The 23,927-nt window shown below is 39.5% G+C and overlaps 1 protein-coding gene across 3 annotated transcripts in view; it reads right to left on the bottom strand.

The window, feature by feature from the left end:
* Positions 1-23,927, bottom strand: part of TNC (tenascin C) — a 154,171-nt gene that overhangs the window by 86,737 nt on the left and 43,507 nt on the right. For all 3 annotated transcript variants that reach the window (XM_073573136.1, XM_073573137.1, XM_073573138.1), the window contains exons 2-7: positions 19,671-20,223; positions 12,666-14,165; positions 9,424-9,687; positions 6,750-6,865; positions 5,632-5,785; positions 887-1,150 (exon numbers count right to left, since the gene is read on the bottom strand). In XM_073573136.1, coding sequence (XP_073429237.1) covers positions 887-1,150; positions 5,632-5,785; positions 6,750-6,865; positions 9,424-9,687; positions 12,666-14,165; positions 19,671-20,133 — 2,761 coding nt within the window. In that variant the 5' untranslated portion in view covers positions 20,134-20,223. The remainder of the gene's footprint in view (positions 1-886; positions 1,151-5,631; positions 5,786-6,749; positions 6,866-9,423; positions 9,688-12,665; positions 14,166-19,670; positions 20,224-23,927) is intronic.

The following is a 23,927-nucleotide window of genomic DNA, read 5'->3' as shown; positions in this document are numbered from 1 at the left end:
GGTGTTGGCGCCATTCCAGTGGTGTCGGCACTGTCTCTCCATGTGTCTGCGGCGTGACATTATGTCAATCAATCATTGCTGGTTTTATTTTCTATGGATGTATTTGACATTTGGAGGAAGTGAAAGCTACGGCTGCCCTCTTATTTCCTCTGGATGTCTTGATCTGTCTGAAGGAGGGAGAATTAAGCTAATCATTGATTAGCTGCAGGGATTGCATGACAGGGATTGCATGATGAGAGATTGAGTGCCGACACTGCTGGAATGGCGCCGGCAATGGAGGTGTGTATAGGTGTTATCATTTTACTGGGGGGGACATAGTGATTAATAAGGGGTTGTTTGAGTGGTGGACAACCCCTTTAGACCTTCTGGGACTGTCGGTCCAGTGGGTGGTCCTATTGGTCCAGTGGGTGATCCCATCAGTCCAGTGGGTGGTCCTATCAGTGAATGACAGTTATCTCTGCACTCACAGAAGTCTGCCCTCTCAACCAAAAATCCTAGAAACAGTAGAGGCTTAAATAATTAATTCACAGGTTATACTGAATCTTTTCTCACCAAACTATATAGCAATTTTCTCAGCTCCTCCTGCTCTAAAACATGGTGCCTGCAATTTGAACTTCATTTTCATGTTGACAGATCCTCTTTAATACAGGGACCTAAATTTAGTTGTTAAAGCATTCACCTTGAAAAATACAACAAAAAGCTGCAGTACATGGGAAGCTCAAAAATTTCAGTGGAGATTGTGCAATGCTCCATTTACCATTCATGATCCTGCAGAGGAATTGTAGACTTCCTACTAGACAACCCCCATCCTGATTTATTACATCTGATCACTTTGGTTTGATAACAGTTTTGCCTGTTTAAAAAAAAAAGCTGCTAAAATTCATACCTGTTGTGAAGGTTTCTGATACTGGAGAACTGGTCATTTCTCCTCGTCGAGATACTAAGATAACCTCATATTCTGTATCTGGTCTTAAGTTGTTCATAGCATACTGGGTTTCATCTTCAGAAAGTTCCACTGTAGTCCTTGGCTCATTTCCTGTTCCGTAGGTCAGAGAAACTCCATCGATCTCAGCCAGTGGTTTCATCCATGTTATCAGGGCAGAAGTGTCTGTAACATCCTTCACATCAACTTCACTAGGGGCATCAAGTCCTAAAAAAGGAACATTATAAGTCTAAGATATGCTAGTCTCCACTAGTGCTGCATTTGCCCATCTAAAGAGCTACATGTGTATTACCAAAAAGAGGTTGCAAGCAAAGTACATTTTACCTTAAAGGGTTTATGAACAAAGTATATTTTAATTAATAGATCTTGGAATAATAATAAGTTCCACAATTAGAAGTGCTAAAAAAGTTCCTGGTATAATCTAATAAATGTGTCCCTGACCGACAATGGAGAGCTATTCCAGTTCATGGTATACATATATCAAAGATCCTGACCGGGACAGGAACCGTAAGTTCATGAAATGTTTTATCAGAGGAGCAAGTGTTTCTGCCGTGTCACCAGTCCTTTCAGCTCATCATAAATATCATCAGTGGCATAAAAGTTCAGTGGGCACTGGAGCTTCAACCTCACTGACTTGATTTACAATGAGTTTAGAAGGTTGGAGGTGCCGCAGAAACACTCCCTCCTGTGAAAAAACCAGCAGGGAAATGTATTACCTGAAAAAGCAGCATCTGTGAGTGACTTGTATTTCCTCCATTAGCCAGGAGCTGTTAAATGTGCAGATCATGAACTGGAGTAGCTCTACATGATCAGACACGGCCATTACACAGTACACAGCAGGGACACATTTCTAAGGTTATCTCAGCACTGGAATATGTTTTTTAAACATCCAGTTGTAGAATGTATATTATACCAAGATCTTTAAGTTAAAATCCTATAAATCTACAAATGAGTTAAAGGGATCATATCATGTGATGTATGATTCCCAAACTAGGTAGCATAAATCAGAGTCTTATTGCATGATTTCAGCCCAATATGTTTTCATCTGGCATGTCAGTGAAAATATGGTTTGAAGATTTAGGAGGGGATCAAAGGCAGAGACAAGGCTAGTCCGGTATTGCCTCTGGCTGTCTTCTCCTACTGCCGCACCAGGTGATTGACTGGTTTCTCATAGAAAGAGACCTATCTATCACCTGGGAAAAGCCAGCCCTTGGATATTCAAGGTTCTCTCCGCCTCTGAGCAAGTCTGTCACTGTTAGTTTTTTCATTGTAATTTATATTTGCATTTTTTCTGTCAATCATTTTTCACAGGTACAGTACCCTGGATGAAGCTTTCCTTAGCGAAACGCATGTCGGGTGTGGCAGGTCCCTGGTCCTCTGCGCTGCTGGTAATGTTACCCCCACTTTGTTGGCTATTATGTCTGTATACTACTTTCATTATCTTGTCATATGTTGTACTCTGGAGTTAATATTTTATGGACGTCAGACAGAGTTTATCAGGACTCCTTCTACATGCATTAAGTGCGTTACCTTATAGGTGTGCAATTTTACAGGATTTCAGTTGATACAGTAATGTGATCCTAAAAAATCTCTATGCAACAAACCTATTGTGTTAGTTATATAATTATTTGGTTGCATTATTGACAGTGCTTTTCTCCTTTACAATTTTCAACACCTGACAGATTCCTAATAGAAACATGTACAGTATATATATTTATATATATGTATATATATATATATATATTATGGTGTATCTTTAATGCATTGAAATACTGTTGTGTTTTATCTATTTCCAAAAAAAAATGCATTATTTTCGGTGTTAGTACAGGAACAGCCCCAGTTAATCAGTGGGGCTTTAAAAATACAGTAAGTGATAATAATAGTAATTGTTCAGGAATAAAGGATCAGAGCCTGGCTGTAAAGTGGCAGTCAGGTATGTTTATGTTCTATGAGACTCTTCAGCATCTCAGAGAAAATATAAATTGAAAATCTGTCTGGGGACAATAGGCGGGGATGAGGTGCCCCCGGCTAGCTTTTCCCAGTACCACTCCAGGTGATTGGTAGGTCTCTCCCGATGATGTGGGCAGCATGAATAGAGTAGAGAGTTCCTTTTACTTTATCAACTGCCCACAGAATTTTGATATGATGTCATTGGCCGGAACAATGCACAGTCTGCGGCTTGTTTTGCCAAACTGATTTGTCATTTCAATGTTTGGTGCTCACATTCCATTTTTGTTTGCTAAATGCGTATTTCAGGAATGGTGTGGGAGAAAAATCTCACTGTTTCTAGCAAAGTGTAAAAAGAAAAGGCAAAAAAAAAGTTAAAATAAAAAAGGGGCTTCAATTTAGAAGATAAGCTTAGTTTGAAAAGGTCATTGGGAAATTCTAATAAAGGAGAGTAGAAATCATACATTATTAGATAATATTAATATTAACCCCATGAGTGCTGAGCTATTATGATCAGAAAAAAAATTTGCTGCGTCGTGAGGGACAAATCTGGCTTTTTTACCAATGGGTTGATGTAAATGTTTTATAGCAAGCATTTGTTTTTATTTATGTACATAAGTCACGCAGGGACTCCATGGCGAAGAAGCAGGGAGTTTTGAAACCTGTGTCATAAAACATGATGGATGTCCCAGGCACCATTTATGTGATTCCCCCCCCACTTCTGCTCTAAGTGCTTATAAAAAGTTATTGATTTACAGCATTTATTTTCATTCATAAGTCCCTGTATCTATGGGGGAGCAGAGATGTTCTTGTTTAGTTTGATTATATGGAATGTGTCTAACACTGGAGAGAAGCTCGGTCATGGTTGATAGTTTTGCGTTGTGTGACAAAGCAGCTGGTTCGATTTAAGTATTCACCACCCTCTCGGTGGGTGCTTATGATCATGTGTTTTCAATTCCGTTCTTTTCTACAGTCCAAACACTGAGATCTTTGTCACGGAGACCACTGGTCAGACATAATGTGGGAAGAAGGATTTCTTGGGTGGTATTTAGGCATCTACTATTCATTCATGCCGGTTCATGACCTGAAGTTGATCCAGTAAGAAAACTCACTTTGTCTCATTCAGAGACACATGTTCTCATACATAACTGTGAAGATACTGATAATTGTGTTCATTTTTGTTGGGTCATAAATCCTAATTGTCTTGAATGTTGAGGAGCAAGTTTGGTTATTTTGGCATAGGTGCCCTCAATGAACCAACTATGGTAATATTGATTTACTTACAAAAACACATTATCATAAGAATGCCTAAGCTTTTTTTCTTATTATGTATTGATCAGTCTTTACAAAGATAAAAATCTTTATAATTTACTTCATTATCATATCATACTTCCTTTTCGCTCAAATTCCGTGCTGAAATGGCTGTTTTGGCTGTCTTTTTCGTGCACAGAAAAGCTGTTTTGAACTTCAGGTCTAGTAAACATCTATACTCCTGTGTGAGCTTCTATTCTCATCATCCATTCTCAGACACTATATACCTATAAACCTTCCTTACTCCAGAAGGCGCTAGAATGTAGAATGGCCAGCAAAACTCGAGCCTTAATAAACTCTTCTCTTACAAAATGTAACCTTCATTTACATGCCAGAGCCATAGGTACTTTATGAGCCACTATATAGTGCCAACATACAGTGGCATGTAATGGAGCAATGTCAGTAAGAGTGTGAATTCTAGGGGCTAATAATAGAACATCTGATGGAACAAGGAATTGTACTATTTGGTCTGTTTCATACAGAGTTTGATAAATATACCTCAATACGAAGGAGGAGGAATACAGAAGTAGTGTAGGATACCACAAGCTTTTAGAATGGTGCTGTGGACATGAAGTAAGTTTAAGGGGAATCCTATGATAACAAGTTTTCACCGATCCACAGTTTAGGTGATAATAACTTACTGATCGATAAGGGTCTGATTGTTGGGATCTGCACTGATTGGCGACGGGCTCATTTATCCCAAATGAATGGAGCAGGAGTGCACATAGTAGACCACCACTTCATAAATTTTTTGCGCGGCTGCCAGAAAAAGCCAAGAACAGCACTCGACAGCTACATAGAGAATGAATGCAGCAGCAGGCAAGCATGATAACTACTACTCCAATCGAACAGTAATAAAAGTTCCTTTTTCAGCCGAAAGGAGCTGGTCACAGCGAAAGGACCTCCGCAGATCAAAAGGATAGGTTATAACTTATTTTCACAATCACTTTAAGTAGTGAACCCCAAGTCTACTCAAATAAAATAATGTGCTTCCAAGGCTTCTGGTTAGAATTTAATGGATCAATCATTAGTACTAATTTGTCATTGTAGTTGACAAAAACCACCCACTTCCATTTTTCATCATTCCCAAAGTGGCAGGTCCTTCAAATAACTTTTCACTTTTTAAGCGTGTTGTCTGGGACTTTTACATTGATAGGCTATCCTTAGGGCAGGACATCAATTTCTGATCAGTAGTGGTGCAACATCTGGCACACCTGCCGATTAGCTGTTCCCGGTGAGCCAGATCAGCTCAGTTTCAAAGTTGCACAGCGCTACTTCGTCAACAGAATACTTACTGCGGCCGGGTACTGCACATCCACCCACTATTGATTTGACTAAGGCTAGGCCATCAAAGTTAAAGCACCTCTTAACTTAGCAATTTTTACTCTAGAAAAATTGTAAAATATGTAGTGATTGTAAAAATACTTTACTTGTAGTGGTGAGCTTGGTCAGCGCAGGGCCATGTGTATTGTTTTTCACGACTTGTATTGATACTTCATAAGTTTCTCCTGGTGCAAGTCCTTGCTGTTCGAAAGATGTGACAGAGCTTTCCAAACTGGTGCTTATCTCTCCATTCTGTTTCTTCTGCAATAAACAATAAATGAAATAGGAGAAGTTTTAGAGAAAAATATAATAAGAGACTAATAGTGAAATCATTTTGAAAAAAAAAGTTTTTAAACTATTTCAAAACTGTTTTGGTCCAGGGGCAATTTTGAGGGGTTATTGTTCAGAAATGGTAATTCATCTCTGATGTGGCACACATAGTTCGCCATCAAACATCTGAGCAGTTATTAAAGAATAAAACGCACCACTTAATGCTAGACGTCAGCGACACCCTACGGGGGCAAAACTATCTCCAAAGAGCACATTTCACATTGAATGAATACTTTATTGTTCATGATTGATGTAGAAGTAGAACTGAATGACAAAAGGATGTAGCAATCATGGAAAAATGCTACATGTCGTAACGGTTGGCTTCCAACAACCCAGGACGTTTCAGAACATAAACTTTTCTTTTAAAAATAACATTTTGCATCTAAAATGTTTCTTATCTGTGAGGCGCCATAAACTCTGGACAATATATTCATATATTTTAGGGTATGCAATGGAAATTGCTTTCGGAATGGGACAATTTGGTGACTTTTCAAATATGACGAATGCTCAAATATTATTTCGTATAAATCGTGATTTATTGGATTTATTTTATTTTTCACATTAACAGCTGTAAGCCTTTTTTGATTTTGACACAAGGGCTTTTTATCAGAAACTCTATTTTTTTGGTGTCATTATGGCACCCAACAGACCCATAATATACCATTGATGGGCTCCAACCTGTAAGAGCTTCATGTCTATCTACTATCTAGGATGATTGATGAAGAATATTCACTGACACTAAATCATGTCAACAAATGATCCATCTCCAACAGTCAGAACCGCATTGCCTACAGTTCCTCAGGTCATGTAGCAGGTCTACGGTATGTGTCAACTTTTCGAACTGGATATTTGCAATATTTATGCCCGATAAAAAGAAAATATGTATTTCTCTTACTATGTTCTGGAAGATAAGTTTCCAAGTATCAAAGGAAATATCTAAAGGATCCCACTCCACATCAACAGAAGTTTCTTTTATTGTTTTAAACCGTAGATCGTCAGTGGTTGGCAGGTCTGTAAAGATGATGTATATGTTAATATATAGATGAGGCTGGTAATTATAATACAGAAATGTTATTTTATAAAACAAGCCCCAAGAAATAATGAAGAAGATTAAAATGGGAATTAATCCACCATATCAGTTGAGTTCAGCTGCTCCTAAAGAATGGCTCCGCTCCAGAAAAGTCTCTTATTACTTTTTTCACTGCAGCTGTTAAAGAAGAAGTCTCACCAAAAGTTTTTATTTCCTAAACCCTCCTAAATATGTATGCCATATAGTGTAAGTGTATTTAAATTGTGATCGCTGTCTTCCCCGGTTTTCAGTGCCGCTCTGGTCCTCTTCTAGCTCACTTGATCACTCTTCAGCTTTGCTGGCACATATTGTGCAATGTACTGATTCTTTTTTAAAAAAAGTCTATAAGACCCAAATTTGCCTCCATAGACATATAAAAAAAGCAAGTTTCACTCCATGCACCTTTGTATGAGCCGACTAGTCTGATTTCAAGTCACATGGACCAGAAGAGGACCAGAGAGGCGCTGAAAACCAAAGAAAACTACCATCAGTAAGTATCATAATACATTTTATATTATTACATTGTATACTTATTTAGGACAGATTAGAAAAAAAAGTGTCTGAGGGGTTGTCCGCTACCAGATCCAATTGAAATAAAATTAATCTATAGTCACCTCCCACAACTGTGGCATTGTTCCCAGAGACTTTTGGCATGTGACGCCGGCATCTGATGAGAGGCCACTCTTTGGCTCTAGCTCATCAATATTACATCAGGTTAAACTTCCTTTATTACAAAATAAGTAAAGAATTCAGCTAATGAGTAGCCACTTATTGGCTGCAACCAGCACACTTCACAACAAGTCACATCAATCTCCGGGAACAGCAGAGCCAACATTGCTGGAACAGCATTGGTGCAGGAAGATAGTATAAAGTATTTTTATTCTAAATAGGTTCCTGAGTCTAAAAAAGCTGTAGTTGTCTAATAGTGGACTAGCACTTTAAGCTTGGGTGATCTAGGAGCTGACAAGCACTTTAAGCTATAGGGGTCTAGTAGTGGACAAGCACTGTAAACGTGGGTGGTCTTGTAGTGGACAAGCACTTTAAACTTGGGTGGTCTAGTAGTCTAGTAGTGGACAAGCACTTTTAGCTTGAGTGGTCTAGCAGTGGGAAAGCACTTTAAGCTTGAGTGGTCTAGTAGTGGACAAGCACTTTAAACTTGGGTGGTCTAGTAATGGACAAGCACTTTAAGCTTGTGTGGTCTAATTGTGATCAAGCACTTTAACCTTGAGTTGTCTAGCAGTGGACAAGCACTTTAAGCTTGGGTGGTCTAGTAGTGGACAAGCATATTCAGCTTGCGTGGTCTAGTAGTGGACAAGCACTTTAAGCTGGAGTTGTCTAGTAGTGGACAAGCACTTTAAGCTGGAGTTGTCTAGTAGTGGACAAGCACTTTAAGCTTGAGTGGTCTAATTGTGGACTAGCACTTTAACCTTGAGTGGTCTAGCAGTGGACAAGCACTTTAAGCTTCTGTGGTCTAGTAGTGGACAAGCATATTCAGCTTGGGTGGTCTAGTAGTGGACAATCACTTTAAGCTGGAGTTGTCTAGTAGTGGACAAACACTTTAAGCTTGAGTGGTCTAATTATGGGCAAGCAGTTTAACCTTGAGTAGTCTAACAGTGGACAACCACTTTAACCATGAGTGGTCTAGCAGTGGACAAGCACTTTAACCTTGAGTGGTCTAGCAGTGGACAATCACTTTAACCTTGAGTGGTCTAGTAGTGGACAAGCACTTTAGCCTGGAGTGGTCTAGTAGTGGACAAGCACTTTAGCCTGGAGTGGTCTAGCAGTGGACAAGCACTTTATTTAAGCTTGAGTAGTCTAGTAGTGGACAAGCACTTTAAGCTTGGGTGGTCTAGTAGTGGACGAGCACTTTAAGCTTGGGTTGTCTAGTAGTGGACAAGCACTTTAAGCTTGAGAGGTCTTGTAGTGGACAAGCACTTTAAGCTTGGGTGGTCTAGTAGTGGACGAACACTTTAAGCTTGGGTGGTCTAGTAGTGGACAAGCACTTTAAGCTTGGGTGGTCTAGTAGTGGACAAGCACTTTAAGCTTGAGTGGTCTTGTAGTGGACAAGCACTTTAAGCTTGGGTGGTCTAGTAGTGGGCGAACACTTTAAGCTTGGGTGGTCTAGTAGTGGACAAGCACTTTAAGCTTGGGTGGTCTAGTAGTGGACAAGCACTTTAAGCTTGAGTGGTCTTGTAGTGGAAAAGTACTTTAAGCTTGGGTGGTCTAGTAGTGGACGAACACTTTAAGCTTGGGTGGTCTAGTAGTGGACAAGCACTTTAAGCTTGGGTGGTCTAGTAGTGGACAAGCACTTTAAGCTTGGGTGGTCTAGTAGTGGACAAGCACTTTAAGTTTTCAAATTGACTTCTTTTTTTCTTTCTAGTTTCCCATTTCCTTCTTAAGTAATCCATTTTTTGCCTTTCATTCACTCTACAGTCCTGATTAAAGAATTTCTTACATATATCGCTTTCAGAAGGCAAAGTAAATGTGATATTGCACTTACGTGTAGCGACCCTGGCGCTTACTGGAATACTCTTTTGGTCCCTCAAGATGGCGTACACACGTACAAAGTATTCTACTCCAGGTTCAAGTTCTCTAATAGTGGCTGTTGTCTGGTCTCCAGGGACTCTAAAGTCAAACTCTAAGCCACCAGGACTTGTGGGAACATAAGTGATGAGATACTGAGTAACTTTGATTTTGTTGGCCCATTCCAGGTTCATGGTTTTAGTGGTTACATCTGTCACAATTAAGTTTTCTGGGGGTGACACTGTTGGATTAAACAACAAAAAAAAAAAAAAACAAGGTTATTTTTTTCAAACCCAAAACCATCTACTATACAATTTTAATTATATTGGAAAGCAAAAACTGGTCAAAAAATTATGTAGAGAAGAATGTGATGAGATAAGGGGACGGCACTTCTTCATATCGCTTTATGTGGCTTTGTGGTGCAGTCCGTATTGTGCGCTCAGCAAAATGCTAAAGAAAAGACAACCTAGGAAAGTAATAAAGTGCTCACTCTAAGAACAGCGGCTGCTCTCAGGACAGACAAAACATCTATAAAATATGTATTCTGTGCTTCTGTAGTTTGTTTTTGTTTATTTATATTTCTTATTTACACAGCGCTCAGAGCGGACAAGTAATGGAAAACATTGTGCGGCCGATGCATTTATTCCCAATGATCTCTGACCCAGATAAATTTATAATCCGGTTTTCTAACACCACAAAAATAGATAAACAGGAAATCAAAACGCCCAAAGGAATCCTGTCTGGGTAGAAGGACGCTCCACAATCACCAGGGTCCGACTGAGTTCAAGGGCTGCAAAACAGAACCTGCCATCATTTCATATTGTAAATCCTCATGGATGAAATATTTTTTCGGACTCACTGTGCGCTGCTTGACATAGGTCAGTCGTACAACATAAAGGGTATTAACAGTTTAATTCCCAACGCGTTTCGAAGTTTCTAATACTTCTTCCTCAGGGGATGACATGTCATCCCCTGAGGAAGAAGTATTAGAAACTTAGAAACGCATTGGGAATTAAATTGTTAATACCCTTTATGTTGTACGACTGACCTATGTCAAGCAGCGCACAGTGAGTCCGAAAAAATATTTCATCCATGAGGATTTACATTGGTGGTCACAGAGTGGACCTTCGGGCGTGCAGCAGCTGACAGTCGCTTATGTGCCTTTATTTCCCTCAGAAAAGGTGAGTGAATTTCTTATTATCTATTCCCAATATTACCCGGATAAGACCCTATTGCGCTTTCTTTTTCCTTTAGCCTCTTTTATATCATTTCATATGGAGCATCTATCTATCTATCTATCTATCTATCTATCTATTATCTATCTATATATCATCTATCATCTATTATCTATCATCTATCTATCTATCATCTATCATCTATTATCTATCATATATCTATCTATCATCTATCATCTATTATCTATCATATATCTATCTATCTATCTATTATCTATCTATCTGTCAATTATCTATCTATCTATCTATCTATCTATCTATCTATCTATTATCTCTCTCAAACCTCAATAACATACCCAAGTCTAATGGTCCTTATTACTGGACCTAGTATTTATGTACCTGATAAAAGCAGATAGTTTTTGGTTGCTGTGGTGTTTTACAGATCTAGAATACAGCGCCCGTGGCCCTCAATGGGCAGATATATGTACATGAGTGCGACTTTAATTTCAAAAGGTAACACAGCCAAATAAGTTATCTCCCAGAGTGATATTCAGGATTGAGAGTCCTCAGTAGTTGATACCTTTTAATGGCTAACTGAAAAGATGGTAACACATTGCAAGCTTTCGAGACTACTCAGGTCTCTTCATCAGGCTAGACTAATACAACATCTGAAGAATAACATATTTATACACAACAGGACACAGGAGTAATGAAATAGATAAGACAAGTGACGCGAAGCAGAACTATCATTATGGGAGAGGGATAATCAGCAGTGACCTTGGTGAGGGCATCACAATACAGAACCAGACCCCAATCAGAGGACAATAAAACTTTCACACTCCTTATCTATGAACTGGTCCAATATTTATGGCCATAACTGTCTATCCCTCTCCCATAATGATAGTTCTGCTTCACGTCACTTGTCTTATCTATTACATTATTTTTCTGCTGTGTTGCGCATAAATATGTGATTCTTCAGATTTTGTAAGTCTAGCCTGATGAAGAGACCTGAGTAGTCTCGAAAGCTTGCAATGTGTTACCATCTTTTCAGTTAGCCATTAAAAGGTATCAACTACTGAGGAATCTCAATTCTGAATATTTTTTCTATCTACTGGCTAACACGGTACAAAGATATACATCTTTACTAAATATATAAATAAATGATATAAATATATGTACCGTAATAAAGATATTTATCTTTCCTCCCAGAGTGAAAAAAATCTATCTGGAGGTAGCTTCCCTATGAATCAGCACCAAATCCTTTAACAAGCCTTCAAAACTTAGTGGGCACACTAGCCAAGCCAAATACCCATCTGTAGAGATCCTTTTTTTTTTAGTTGTCCACATCATTACAGAACTGGGTTCAATGCCCTTGATGTAACCTTGGAGGGAGCATATTGGCTCTCAGTAAGGAGCAGTATTCGCATTGCTCCATGGGGGAAAATATATGCACGATTCTCTCTGTATCAGAAGGTAGAAAGCGATGTTGCTTGTGCACCTCAATGTCTGGCTCCTTAATGAGCTTTGAAACATGACGTGCTCCTGTTGCACGGATTGGTAAAGCATCAGAAATGAACTTATAGGGTGGCTAGCCCCGATAGGGAGCTCTAATGATATATGTGAGCTTGGCCCTTTCCCAATCAACCATAAGTCTGCATTTTTCCTCCAAGTTTATCTCTGATGCGGCTACAAATGTTAAACTGACTTTGCGTAAAACTCTGCATGCTTCGGGAAAATGCAAACAGATGTATTACATTGCAACTGAATATCTGATGTGTACATTGCTTAGACCCCAAAGCTAGCTCCAGGTGTGCTAGCCACGGTTCAGAGATTTTTATCATCACGGTATAAATGGAAATGAGACAAGAGCATAATAGGATCCACTCGACATGCTCCAACAGTGAGGTGTGACATTTCTGCTTTTCCGTTTAGCGTGAAGCATGCATATTAACTAAAAAAGCAACTGTGGTCTAATGTTTTAAGAAAAAAATGTTGAAAATTAAAAGAATATTTTACATAAATGGATTAACTGAATAAACTGTACCTTCAGAGCAGAATTCTCCAATAAAGCCTTCATCACAAACGCACTGTCCATTGACACATTGTCCTTGGTTGTTGCAGTTGTTGAAGCAGGTTAGCTCGCCGCAATTGTCCCCCATGAATCCTTCGTTGCATACACACTGCCCGTCGATGCATCGCCCTCTGTTATTACAGTTGTCAGGGCAGCGAAGTTCGTCGCAGTCGTCACCCATGAATAAGTTGTCGCATATGCATTGTCCGTTAACGCATCGACCTCTGTGGTTGCAATCATTGGGGCATCTCAGTTCAGAGCAATCGTCGCCCATGAACCCATCATCGCAAATGCATTGACCATTAACGCATCGCCCTTTGTTGTTACAGTCATTGGGGCATCGTAAATCGTTGCAGTCCAGTCCCATGAATCCGTCGTCACACACGCATTGACCGTTGACGCACCGGCCTTTGTTGTTACAGTTGTTGGGACACCTCAGCTCACTACAGTCAAATCCCATAAAGCCTTCATCGCACACACACTGGCCGTTTACACAACGCCCCCTATTGTTACAATTACTGGGACAGCTCAGGTCACTGCAGTCCTCACCCATAAATCCTTCATCGCACACACACTGGCCATTTACGCAGCGCCCTTTGTCGTTACAATCACCGGGACACCTTAGTTCACTGCAGTCCTCGCCCGTAAATCCCACATCACAGACACATTGCCCATTAACGCAACGGCCTTTGTTATTGCAGTCGTTTGGACACCTGAGCTCACCACAGTCCTCTCCCGTGAACCCTTCTTTGCATACGCACACTCCATTTACACACCGTCCCTTATTGTTACAGTTGTTGGGACAGCTCAGCTCACTGCAGTCATCCCCGGTGAATCCCTCATCGCACACACATAGTCCATTAACACATTTCCCCTTGTTGTTGCAGTTGTTTGGACAGGCCAGTTCACCGCAGTCTTCGCCAGTGAACCCTTCTTCACAGTAGCATACGCCATTTATACAACGGCCACGGTCAAAACAGTCATTAGGACAAATCAACTCGCTACAGTCCTCCCCGGTGTATGGCTCGTCACAGACACACTCATTATCCACGCAACGTCCACGGTTGTTGCAGTTGTTTGGACAGAGGGATTCACTGCAGTCCTCCCCTACAAAGTTCTCTTCGCACACACATTGGCCATTCACACATTTTCCATGCTCACTGCAAGGCACAGGGCACAATTCTTCACCACAGTCTTCTCCAGCAAATCCATCAAAGCAAACACAGACTCCATTGACACATTTTCCTTGGTCATTACAATCATTCAGGCAGGTCAGTTCACCACAGTGCTCTCCAGTATAGTTTGGATCACAAACACATTTTCCGTCCACACATGTCCCTCTGTTATTGCAGTTTCCTGGACATTCTGCTTCAGTACAGTTGGGTCCTCTCCATCCAGGCTCACAAATACAGCCACAAGACTCAGTGCTGTAATTCCCATGTCCATTGCAGTAAGGCTTGGTTTCCACTGTACCTGCACAAATGAATATGGTAGGATAATTTAGGTAATGTTCTGTAGGTAAAATTTTCAATGCAACATTAAAGGAGCTTTTGCAATATTAATATTGGTGACTCATTCTTAAAGAGGTTATCCAGGATTATAATATTTTTTACTCTACTTTTAGACACGTAATTGCTAACTACCTGCCTGTTTTATCAGCGCTGGCTCAGATTAGTCACATACCCTTCCTGCCAGCGATTCAGCTACTCCAAGTCAATAGATTAGCTCTTCCTCTTTTGGGCTACTCTGTCAATGGGGCATGACTGCTGATGTCATGCTGATTGACAGCCGTTTTCCTGCAGTTGGGCACTTGGGAGATGGCTGTCAATCAAGCTTGACATTAGCAGTCATGCCCTTCAACAGAGCAGAAGAGAAGCCACTGCTTTGATGATGTGACGGCATCGGAAGTCGCAGAGTCGAGATCTGTGACTGCTGTGTGCCGGCAGAGATCTGCGTTGGGCAGAACAGGCAGGTAGTTAGCTACCTGCCTATTAGATTTTAAGCCCATAGTAAGAAAATAATATAGTACTGGATAACCCTTCTAGGAAAAGTTTGATTTGTGGGGCTAAGACTCCAAGCACCAATGAGGGTAAAGCAAAATACTGGAAGTACCCCAGCTCTGTACATGTCATAGGGGCCATACAAGTGGGAGAGTACTAGCATTGCCTTTCAGGGTTACAGTACAATGTACGGATCTGTGCCACATCTGGCGCATCGCAACCTTTTTAATCATATTGGGGTGTGGAAAGGCAGACTTTTTACAATCCAAGAAAATGTTTCATCTCTAGACTAATTGTCTAGTTTCAGAATACAGTATGCCCTAAACATAGCTCATACTAAGGTAGGCGAAAAATGTATGGTACCATTGGAATGGACAGACACAATGTATTGTTGTTACATATAAAAAAGATACACAGATGCAATAACTAAGGACCCCGATGGCTTGAAATGTGTGAGCAATTTTGCCACCTCTTCTATTGTTTGTAAAGCTGTTTGTGATTTGCTTTAAATTTCAAAAAAATAAAAAATGGAACGGTTTTAACCATATCCTCGTTCCTCGCTCCCATTTTGCTTGCACATAGACAAACATTCATCAGGGCTAAAGATTGCTATACACTTTACATTATTCTTATTTTATTCTGCAGATTTTAATAGGACCAGGCATCTTCTGTGTAATGGGTGTGTGTTGCCTCCCAGTTTTCTTCCCCGACACATGATGTTGAGGGGTGAAGAAGGATTGGGCCAACCTTCTTGTGAATAAACTGCTGCCAAAGGTTCCTGGCATCAGATTTCTCATCTCTCCATAAAGAACACATGTATACTCCAATGCACCAAGAGCAAGTGCCCATATGTATGGGAGGTTGGCATACATAGAGTAGCTGTCAGCTAAATGCTTCTCATGTGAATCATAATAGCTAGCGTACAAAAGTTCATTCGGAACTTTAGAAACGAAGGGTTGGTTGATTCATGTTGACATACTTGCCTTGAGCAAGAGAGCTTGTCACTTCTGGAGCCCATATTCATCGGGAGATTTTATATATGATAAATGATAATAAGGCCTATGCAAACTATGAAATGTTTCATTTTTAGAATCACAATTTTTTTATTTTAATGGCCTTTGACTTGATCTGGAGTCATGACAACTTGAGGGATGAACAATCTGTAGGAAGAGCGATCTTGTGCAAGCCTAGATAGGTCCACCAGGACCAGGATAATCTCCAATGTTATCTTGATAGTATCAAGCCATCGGGTTGCTGGTCTTCCTCTTCCCCTTGTTCCTTCTATTCTTTAGACCATGATGTTCTTCTGCAGTGATTGCTGTCTTGGTATGATATCCTTCTCCAGTGATCGCTCTCCTGGTATGATATCCTTCTCCAGTGATCTCTCGCCTCGTATGATGTCCTTCTCCAGTGATTGCTCTCTTCGCATGATGTCCTTCTCCAGTGATTGTTCTCTTTGTTTGATGTGTTTCTCCAGTGATTGAGCTCTTTGTATGATGTCCTTCTCTAATGATTGCTCTCCTCATATGCTGTCCTTCTTCAGTGATCGCTGTCTTCATATGATGTCCTTCTCCAGTGATTGCTCTCTTCGTACGATATCCTTCTACACTGTGATCGCTCTCCTTTTATGATATCCTTCTCCAGTGATTGCTCTCTTCGTATGATGTCCTTCTCCAGTGATTGCTCTCTTCGTATCATGTCTTTCTCCAGTGATTGCTCTCTTCTTGTGATATCTTTCTCCAGTGATCGCTCTCTTCGCATGATGTCCTTCTCCAGTGATTGCTCTCTTCGTATGATGTCTTTCTCCAGTGATTGCTCTCTTCATATGATATCTTTCTCCAGTGATCGCTCTCTTCGCATGATGTATTTCTCCAGTGATTGCTCTCCTCATATGATGTCCTTCCCCAGTGATCACTCTCTTCGTATGATGTCCTTCTCTAGTGATTGCTCTCTTCTTATGATGTGTCCAAAGAAAGCAAGTTGAAGCTTGGTGATCCTTGCTTCCAGTGACATGTCTGGCTTAATTTGATACAAAATTGATATATAATTGAACCACTATAGTGACTGGGAAAGAATATAACTATATGGTATCTTCAGTTAAAGGGATTTTCCAGGTCAGAAAACCCCTGTCCCTATTCTGTAGATTGTTTAGAAATTAAACTGTGCTTTACTCACTGTCCGTGGAAGTATTATTGAGTTTCTGCTGTTGCCGCCGGTGTCTATTATTGTCTGTAGTGCTAATATCATGTTGACAGTGCTGCATTCAATCAGTAGATCTCAGCGGCTCATGTCATCAACTAGGATAGAGCCACTGAACTCAGTGATTGGCTACAATTCTGTTGATATAGCATCAGCGCTGCAGACAATAATAAACATTGGGAGCACAGCAGAGACGCAACGCTGGACCCAGGGAGGGTGAGTATAGCTAGATTAATTTAAAAAAAAATAACTGCAGCTGGAAGACAGGGCTTTTTTTTTTTTTTTTTTAAACATCTTTGAGGGAATTCAGGTTGGTGGCTTCCACATCTATATATAATTTATGAACCTATATAGAAGAATTGGAGTATAACGCCCAAACAATAAATTCAAAAAAGGAGTCAAATTTATAATATCAAAATAATTTGCTCTTTATTAATCCAGGTGCAAACAAAGTACATATTAAAAGTACAATCATGTGATCAAATACCAGGGATGACACAAAAAATAGGGGAGTGGGGACACTGCACAAACATAAAAAAAAAATTCAGTGGTACAAATGGAATAAAAAAAAACCCAAAACGGTATAGAAATTCAACACCATATATCATGATCCCACCCTTAGCAGTCCATTATTTTTACCAGAGCAAAATCCATGCTGAGGGAGTTATTACAAAACCTTCCATTAAAGTGCTATTTGCAGGAAAGTTAGGGGAAAATGAAGAGGAAACCATGCTTACCCATGTGGAGAAATGCATGTGCAGCGTGTCCAATCCCCAGAGCCCCTACGCACGTTTCGCGATGGGCTTCGTCGGGGGGCTTGTGACAAAATAATGGACTGCTAAGGGTCGGATCATGATATATGGTGTTGAATTTCTATACCGATTTTGTTTTTTTTTTATTCCATTTGTACCACTGAATTTTTTTATGTTTGTGCAGCGATCCCACTCCCCTATTTTCTGTGTCATCCCTGGTATTTGATCACATGATTGTACTTTTAATATGTACTTCGTTTGCACCTGGATTAATAAAGAGCAAATTATTTTGATATTATAAATTTGACCCCTTTTTTGAATTTATTGTTTGGGCTTTATACTCCAATTTTTATATATAGGTTCATATACTGTTTCAAAGGAGTTGTCCTTCTATTATGTCCCTATGAACATTCTTTTTTCAGCATTGGAAAAAGCACTATGTTCACTATTGTGTTGGATTGTGTTAAACTATCTATATATATAATTATACAACTGTTACTTAGTGCTGAAAAAAATAATAAGAGCAATAAAGTTGTTTTTGTAAATTTAAAAGGATATTGTTAACCTAAAAAAATTAATAAAAACATTTCTTATTTTCTTGATCTATGAAATGCCACATTTTGCAATACTTGGACTCTTGAAACGTGACACCTCATGAAAATTTAAGTCTCAATTATTGTATTGGTTCCCTTTACTTTAGGGAACAATATTATTAGCTAATAGATTTTTTTTTTACGTTCTCGGTTAGTTTTAATGGCTCAGATCTGGTGGGAAGTTTTTAAAAAAAAGTCAGCTGTAGACATATAATTATAAGATTTTACAAGAAGAGCTAACCTCCTTCTTTCCTTATTACAAAACCACCACATGCCTGTGAGAAATACGAGATGTTCAGCATCATTTTAATTACAGACTACTCGATAGGGAGGCATGCAACATCTTAATGGGACATTTTTGTTCAAGCCCTTTGAAGAGCAACCCCCCTGGATATGATGGAGTCCTGCGTGGTTGCATAAAATATCCATAAACGTAAAAGCTGAAATATCTGGCTGAGTATTAATATAGATGTATAAATTCATATATGTAGTATAAATACGTCTGCCACATCAGTAGATATTCAATATTGTCAACTGAGGCAGTCATCTATAAGGTGATGCTGATCGTTATGTCTTGTATTTATGCTCTTTTGGTTATTTGATGTGTTTTCTTCTAAATATTGGATACTTTTCGTAGAGTATTTAAAAGGAATTTGTCAACACGATTGACCCTCCAAAACCACTTATAAAAGGGCATGCATGTCTTTGAATGCTAAATTCATCCAAGCTTTTACATCTTTTTTCTGTTGCTGCATTGAGGTATTATATTAAGTGCTTTGGGTGTGACAAAGCACTTCCTGAGTCTTTGCATTCCATGGTTGTTTCCCCGCCTCTTTAGTTTGATTGTTTGTCAGCCATCAGGTAAGGAAATCAGACAGTGAATTTAAACATTGATTCTTCAGGAATGCATTGCAACAACAGATAAATTATATAAAGGTGTTAATGGATTCAGCTGGTATATAGAGTTTGAAGGTTTGATAGGGAGTGATCTAATGGATAAATTACTAATAAAACTAGTTAGGCCCCAAGTTTTCTGATGTCCATGCTGCTATCATCTAGAAGTGCACCATGATCAAATATTGTTTTATGCTGGAGTGTAAATCTGTGGACTCCACTACATTTCTAATTCTTTGGTGGAATGAAGTCAAGCCTGCCATCCTTAGAAATGGATATTTATTGCCAGTCATTTCTGTATTTCTAGACAGAAATTTGATAGCGTGACATCTCAGAAAAAAACGGTCTCTTTGTGGACCACTCACCACATTTAAGACCAGATCTTTTGTGATAGATTTTCAGTTCCACCATACTGCCCATAATCTCTGTGATGACACACCCTAGAGAATCACTTTTTAGTGCAATTTTCTCCTACTGTCTCAAAAAAGTTTCACCAATGAATACACTGTAATTTATTAGGTCAAGAAATAATATTCTTACCTTCAGCAGTCTGTGTGTTAGAACAGCATCCAGCTCCAGTAGTACATTGTTCTCGAAGAGATGACACAAGGCCTTCAAGCTCCTCCAGTCTGCTCAGAAGGTCCTTAATATCTGGAGATGCTGCACATCCACAAGCTCGTCTAGGGATGTTGATGCGATGTGTAAAAACTATCTGGTTTTCCCCATTTAAAGTGGTTTCTTGGTAATTTTTCTGAAGTTCTGTTTGAGGTTTCACCTCATTTTCTGCTGTTCCAAAAGGGTCTAGGTCAACAGAGCATAGTGAGCCCATTGGAACTTTAATGTTGTACACATGGTTAAACACTACTGGCTGGTTGTCTTCAGGCAAGGTGACATTTACACCAGTATCTCTTCTGTGCCGGATAACTTTTCTAATAAGTCCACAGTTCACTTGAGAACTCAGCATTAAAAGAAGACAGGCAAACACCTGTATGGGATACCCCATGGCTGTGTCCTTATTCAATGTTGATCTTTGTGCTTTTCCTTTGAAGTGTCACTCGTCTGTAGCTTTGTCTGTTTTCTCTTCCTTGTTATTCTAAAGAGCAAAGACATTAAAAAAAACAATGATCTATAAAGAAATGGAATAAAAGATGACGAGTTCACAATCTCCTAAAAGATTTACATTGAAGAACGGCAAAGCCTCCATAAAAGAGCAAATTTTGTGATGTTTCAGTGAACTCAGGATGTCCCGTTGGGCTTCAAATCTTGACAATGGCTACATTCATTGTGGACTAAGAGAATTAATGCCAATAATGCGCCTGGCTCGTATTTCTAATAGTTATTTCTAATAGCATTCCTCACTGTGGTTATTATTGACTCCCACATGCCATGAATACATTGACATAGAAAGGAAACCTACTGAAAGCCTTTAATATAAACACCTGAACCGGGGAAAATTTTGTTCATTTTCTATTATGGGATCCAGAAAATGTTTCTTTCGTATTTATTTCTACTTTAGACAGATTTAGTTTATACAAAATATATATGGAGCCCGGAAATTAGGGTATTTCCAATCACAGCTATGATTTTGAGGCTTGAGAAAGGCTAGATATGGCTAAAACGTTGCCTTCTCTTCATAGTGTTGTGTTTTTTTAATACTATGGTATAAAGATCTAACTTTTCAAGCATTATCCTGTGGTGCCTTGGGATTCTTGGATACGCTACTCTTTTTAGGCTTAGCGGGAGGCCCTACCGAGCAAGCACATAATTTATCAATGGTCCATGGGACATGGACACTGAATTAAATACAATAAGTACAATCTTTATGCAAAAGTTGAGATTTCATTTGCAGAATGTGTATCACTACTGCACAGACCTAATACATACATTTGTATGCCTTGCTACAGATGAGTAGTTCCTTAGCATTTATGACTGAAATTTGCATTGACAACTTGAGGCTTTGGCACACGATGGTAGCCATAGCAACCAATCCACTTTGCTTTCCATGCAACGTTGTTCAGAAGTAGAGCATTCGCTAATGCTGGTTTCGAAATACCATTTCCAAGTTCCAAATTATGGCACTTTCCATTAATAGAGGTTAGACCCCTCATTTGAGACAGCTACACATTAGTCAAAATGGAGAGAAGCTACAAAGATCACCTCTTTCTGTCTCTCTGGAGATTCTGACCTGTCAGTGCATTTTATGGACAGACTATTGATTTGAATAATTACTATGCAATTCCTTATATCCCCTGTAGTGGTGCTGTTAGGAAACTGAACACTGTTGAATGGGGTTCTTCTTAAGCGTAGAGCAAAATGATTAATTCTGACCTTTTCTAGATTCCAGCCAAGTCCTCCTTGGTAACCGGACCAGGACAGTCTTCACTTTTGTTACCTTTATCTTGAGCGCCTATTGTGCTTTCTAGTACATCAATTGTACTCAATTATGTGGATTTTTACAAATTTGGACCACATTCAAATTGTTTAATTTTCATCCGCTTGTGTGCCAAGTTTTATTCCGCTAAGTATAAAGGTCTGGGACCCTACTTGAGCACCAACAGTTAAGGTTGTGCCACAATATATTTTCTTACTCCTATTGTGCTTAATAGGTCTCACAACATTAGTGACTAGGTCTCACGCAACAGCATTATGTCATGGTGCCCACTAAACACAAGAGGTGACAAGTATGCTAGGACACAAAAGATATAATGATACACTGGTGGGGTTGCCAGTGATGGGACCAGGACTCTGTTCATCACAGGAACCAGGTTTTCCAATACCAGAATCGAGTCCTGGCTGGAAGTGATGGCGGTCTGCACTGAATGAAGAAGCAAAGCGAAGATGAACATCTTCAACTAGAGACATCACTGATGAAGTTATCCTGTTGAATTAATACCAGCGCACTGAATATATTTTTCCTGAAACTGGAGCGCCTACCAGAATTTTCCTCTTGCTAAAAGTTATAGGGAGTTAGATGTCCCCTGATGATCATATAGGTTACTTAGCCGCTATAAAAAATCATGCCTGTTCTTAAGTTTTGTTAGCTTTTATCATGCAGAAAATGATCTTTAATCCTTAGTGTAATGTGGGTGCTCGGTAGGTAAAAAATCTCAGTACACCCTTCCGTAACTCCCCCTTTGCTACTTGACCAGCGCTGTCTGAACTGAAAACTCAGTTGTGTGCACACTCATTAACCCTTCAAGAGTTGTTTAGCACATTGTCAGTTCAGTTGCCGAGCACACCCAGATCTATGTAGAGCAAAGTACTGCTCATTGCTGGAGGATTGAAAATTGGGACACCCTGTAATCTTCTTATTTCAAGTTGAATCTCCTACCAAAAAGTGATAGCCCAAAGTGGTAAACTGCATTGGGCAAGTGAGAATCCACAGTAAATCGTACAGATTCATTTGATGTTCTGCTGTGAATTTATCACCCTGGGTATGTCCAAAAAGGGCAAAATTTGCAGATAATTTTCAGAAGTAAACTCTGCTCCAAATTACTCTATATAACTAAAGACTTGTGAATACTCACAATGTGCACAGTGCGTGCTGATTTTCTGGTGTCGGAAGCAGGCGAGCGCATGGCCACAAGTATGCAATTTGCATCCATGTAGTCACATGCCAACTAAACGTGCACTGATTTGCTAAGTACAAATGAATTGAGCTAGGCATGGCACGTCTAGTTGGAATGTGGCCAGAAGTATGCAAATTTCCCATTCCTGGCACCAGAGAATCCTGACACCACACACTGTTCACACTGTGAGAGTTAACAAGTCTACAGTCACATAGAGTGACTGCAAACTTGAGCCCCTTTAATTGACATGTCTAATCAGCAGCTCTTGACAAATTATGTTTTTTTTTATCTTCATAGCATATGGATGAGAGTTCTTAAAATCCCATCAAATATGATGATACTGTAATATGTATTGGATTTTTCACCTAGAAAATGTGGATGAAAAATATGCTATGATGTGTGTACATTCCCTTTACGCTCTACTGATCAGAGCAAACAATTGAACAGCATGAACAGAAAATATTGAATTAGAGAAATATATGGCACCAGCTCTCAGTCGCATCATGGTGTGCAGCACATTAACTTCAAGACCAATGGCCTTCACAAATAAACTTCCAATCGTCGGATACTTTGATGACTTCTTACAAGTTCTGTTTAGTCTGAAGCTTTCATTTTACACCTAAGCAGGCTGAATTCCAACAGTTATCTCCGTAATCTTCACCATACAGAAAGAGGTGGTATTCTTGTCTGGCATTTCAGAGTAATTATGAAACATGAGACATCCTTCAACTCTACGTATATATAATAAAGGAGTCAATTCCACCAGGTGAAAGGGATTTTTCTCTAATGAGCTGTAAACTCTTTAACCTGCTCTTAGTGTTTACTCAATAATGAAACCTTCTGATCGTGCTAAATGGATGACATTTTAGGAATTCATTGGTTCTGTCCTATGTATGTCTAGCATTAGAAAATAATAGAATCATCCTGCGCCGAGGATTCTCTTCAATACTATTGGAAGGAAGAGAAAAAACCTTTGCAATCCTGTTTTCCATGGGGTCTAAAGGAATATTTTAGTTTTAGAAAAGTGGACCCCAGTTGATTAGAAAGCTGAAAAAATCAAATAGACAGCATACTCATCCTCCCACATTTTAGCTCTGATTTACCGTTTGGTGTCTATGTTTTGGTTGTATAGGTGACGTCATGTTGATAGCGCACATCACCATTGCAGCCAATCACTGAGCTTAACAGGTTTTTGGCGCTATAGATGACACAAGCCTCTGATCACAGG

Source organism: Dendrobates tinctorius, unplaced genomic scaffold, assembly GCF_039654945.1.
Source record: "Dendrobates tinctorius isolate UK_male_01 unplaced genomic scaffold, ASM3965494v1 ptg000034l, whole genome shotgun sequence".
In the NCBI taxonomy this organism is placed as follows: domain Eukaryota; kingdom Metazoa; phylum Chordata; class Amphibia; order Anura; family Dendrobatidae; genus Dendrobates; species Dendrobates tinctorius.
Note: the sequence above shows the minus strand (reverse complement) of the source record. Positions and strands in the feature narration are given on the sequence as shown.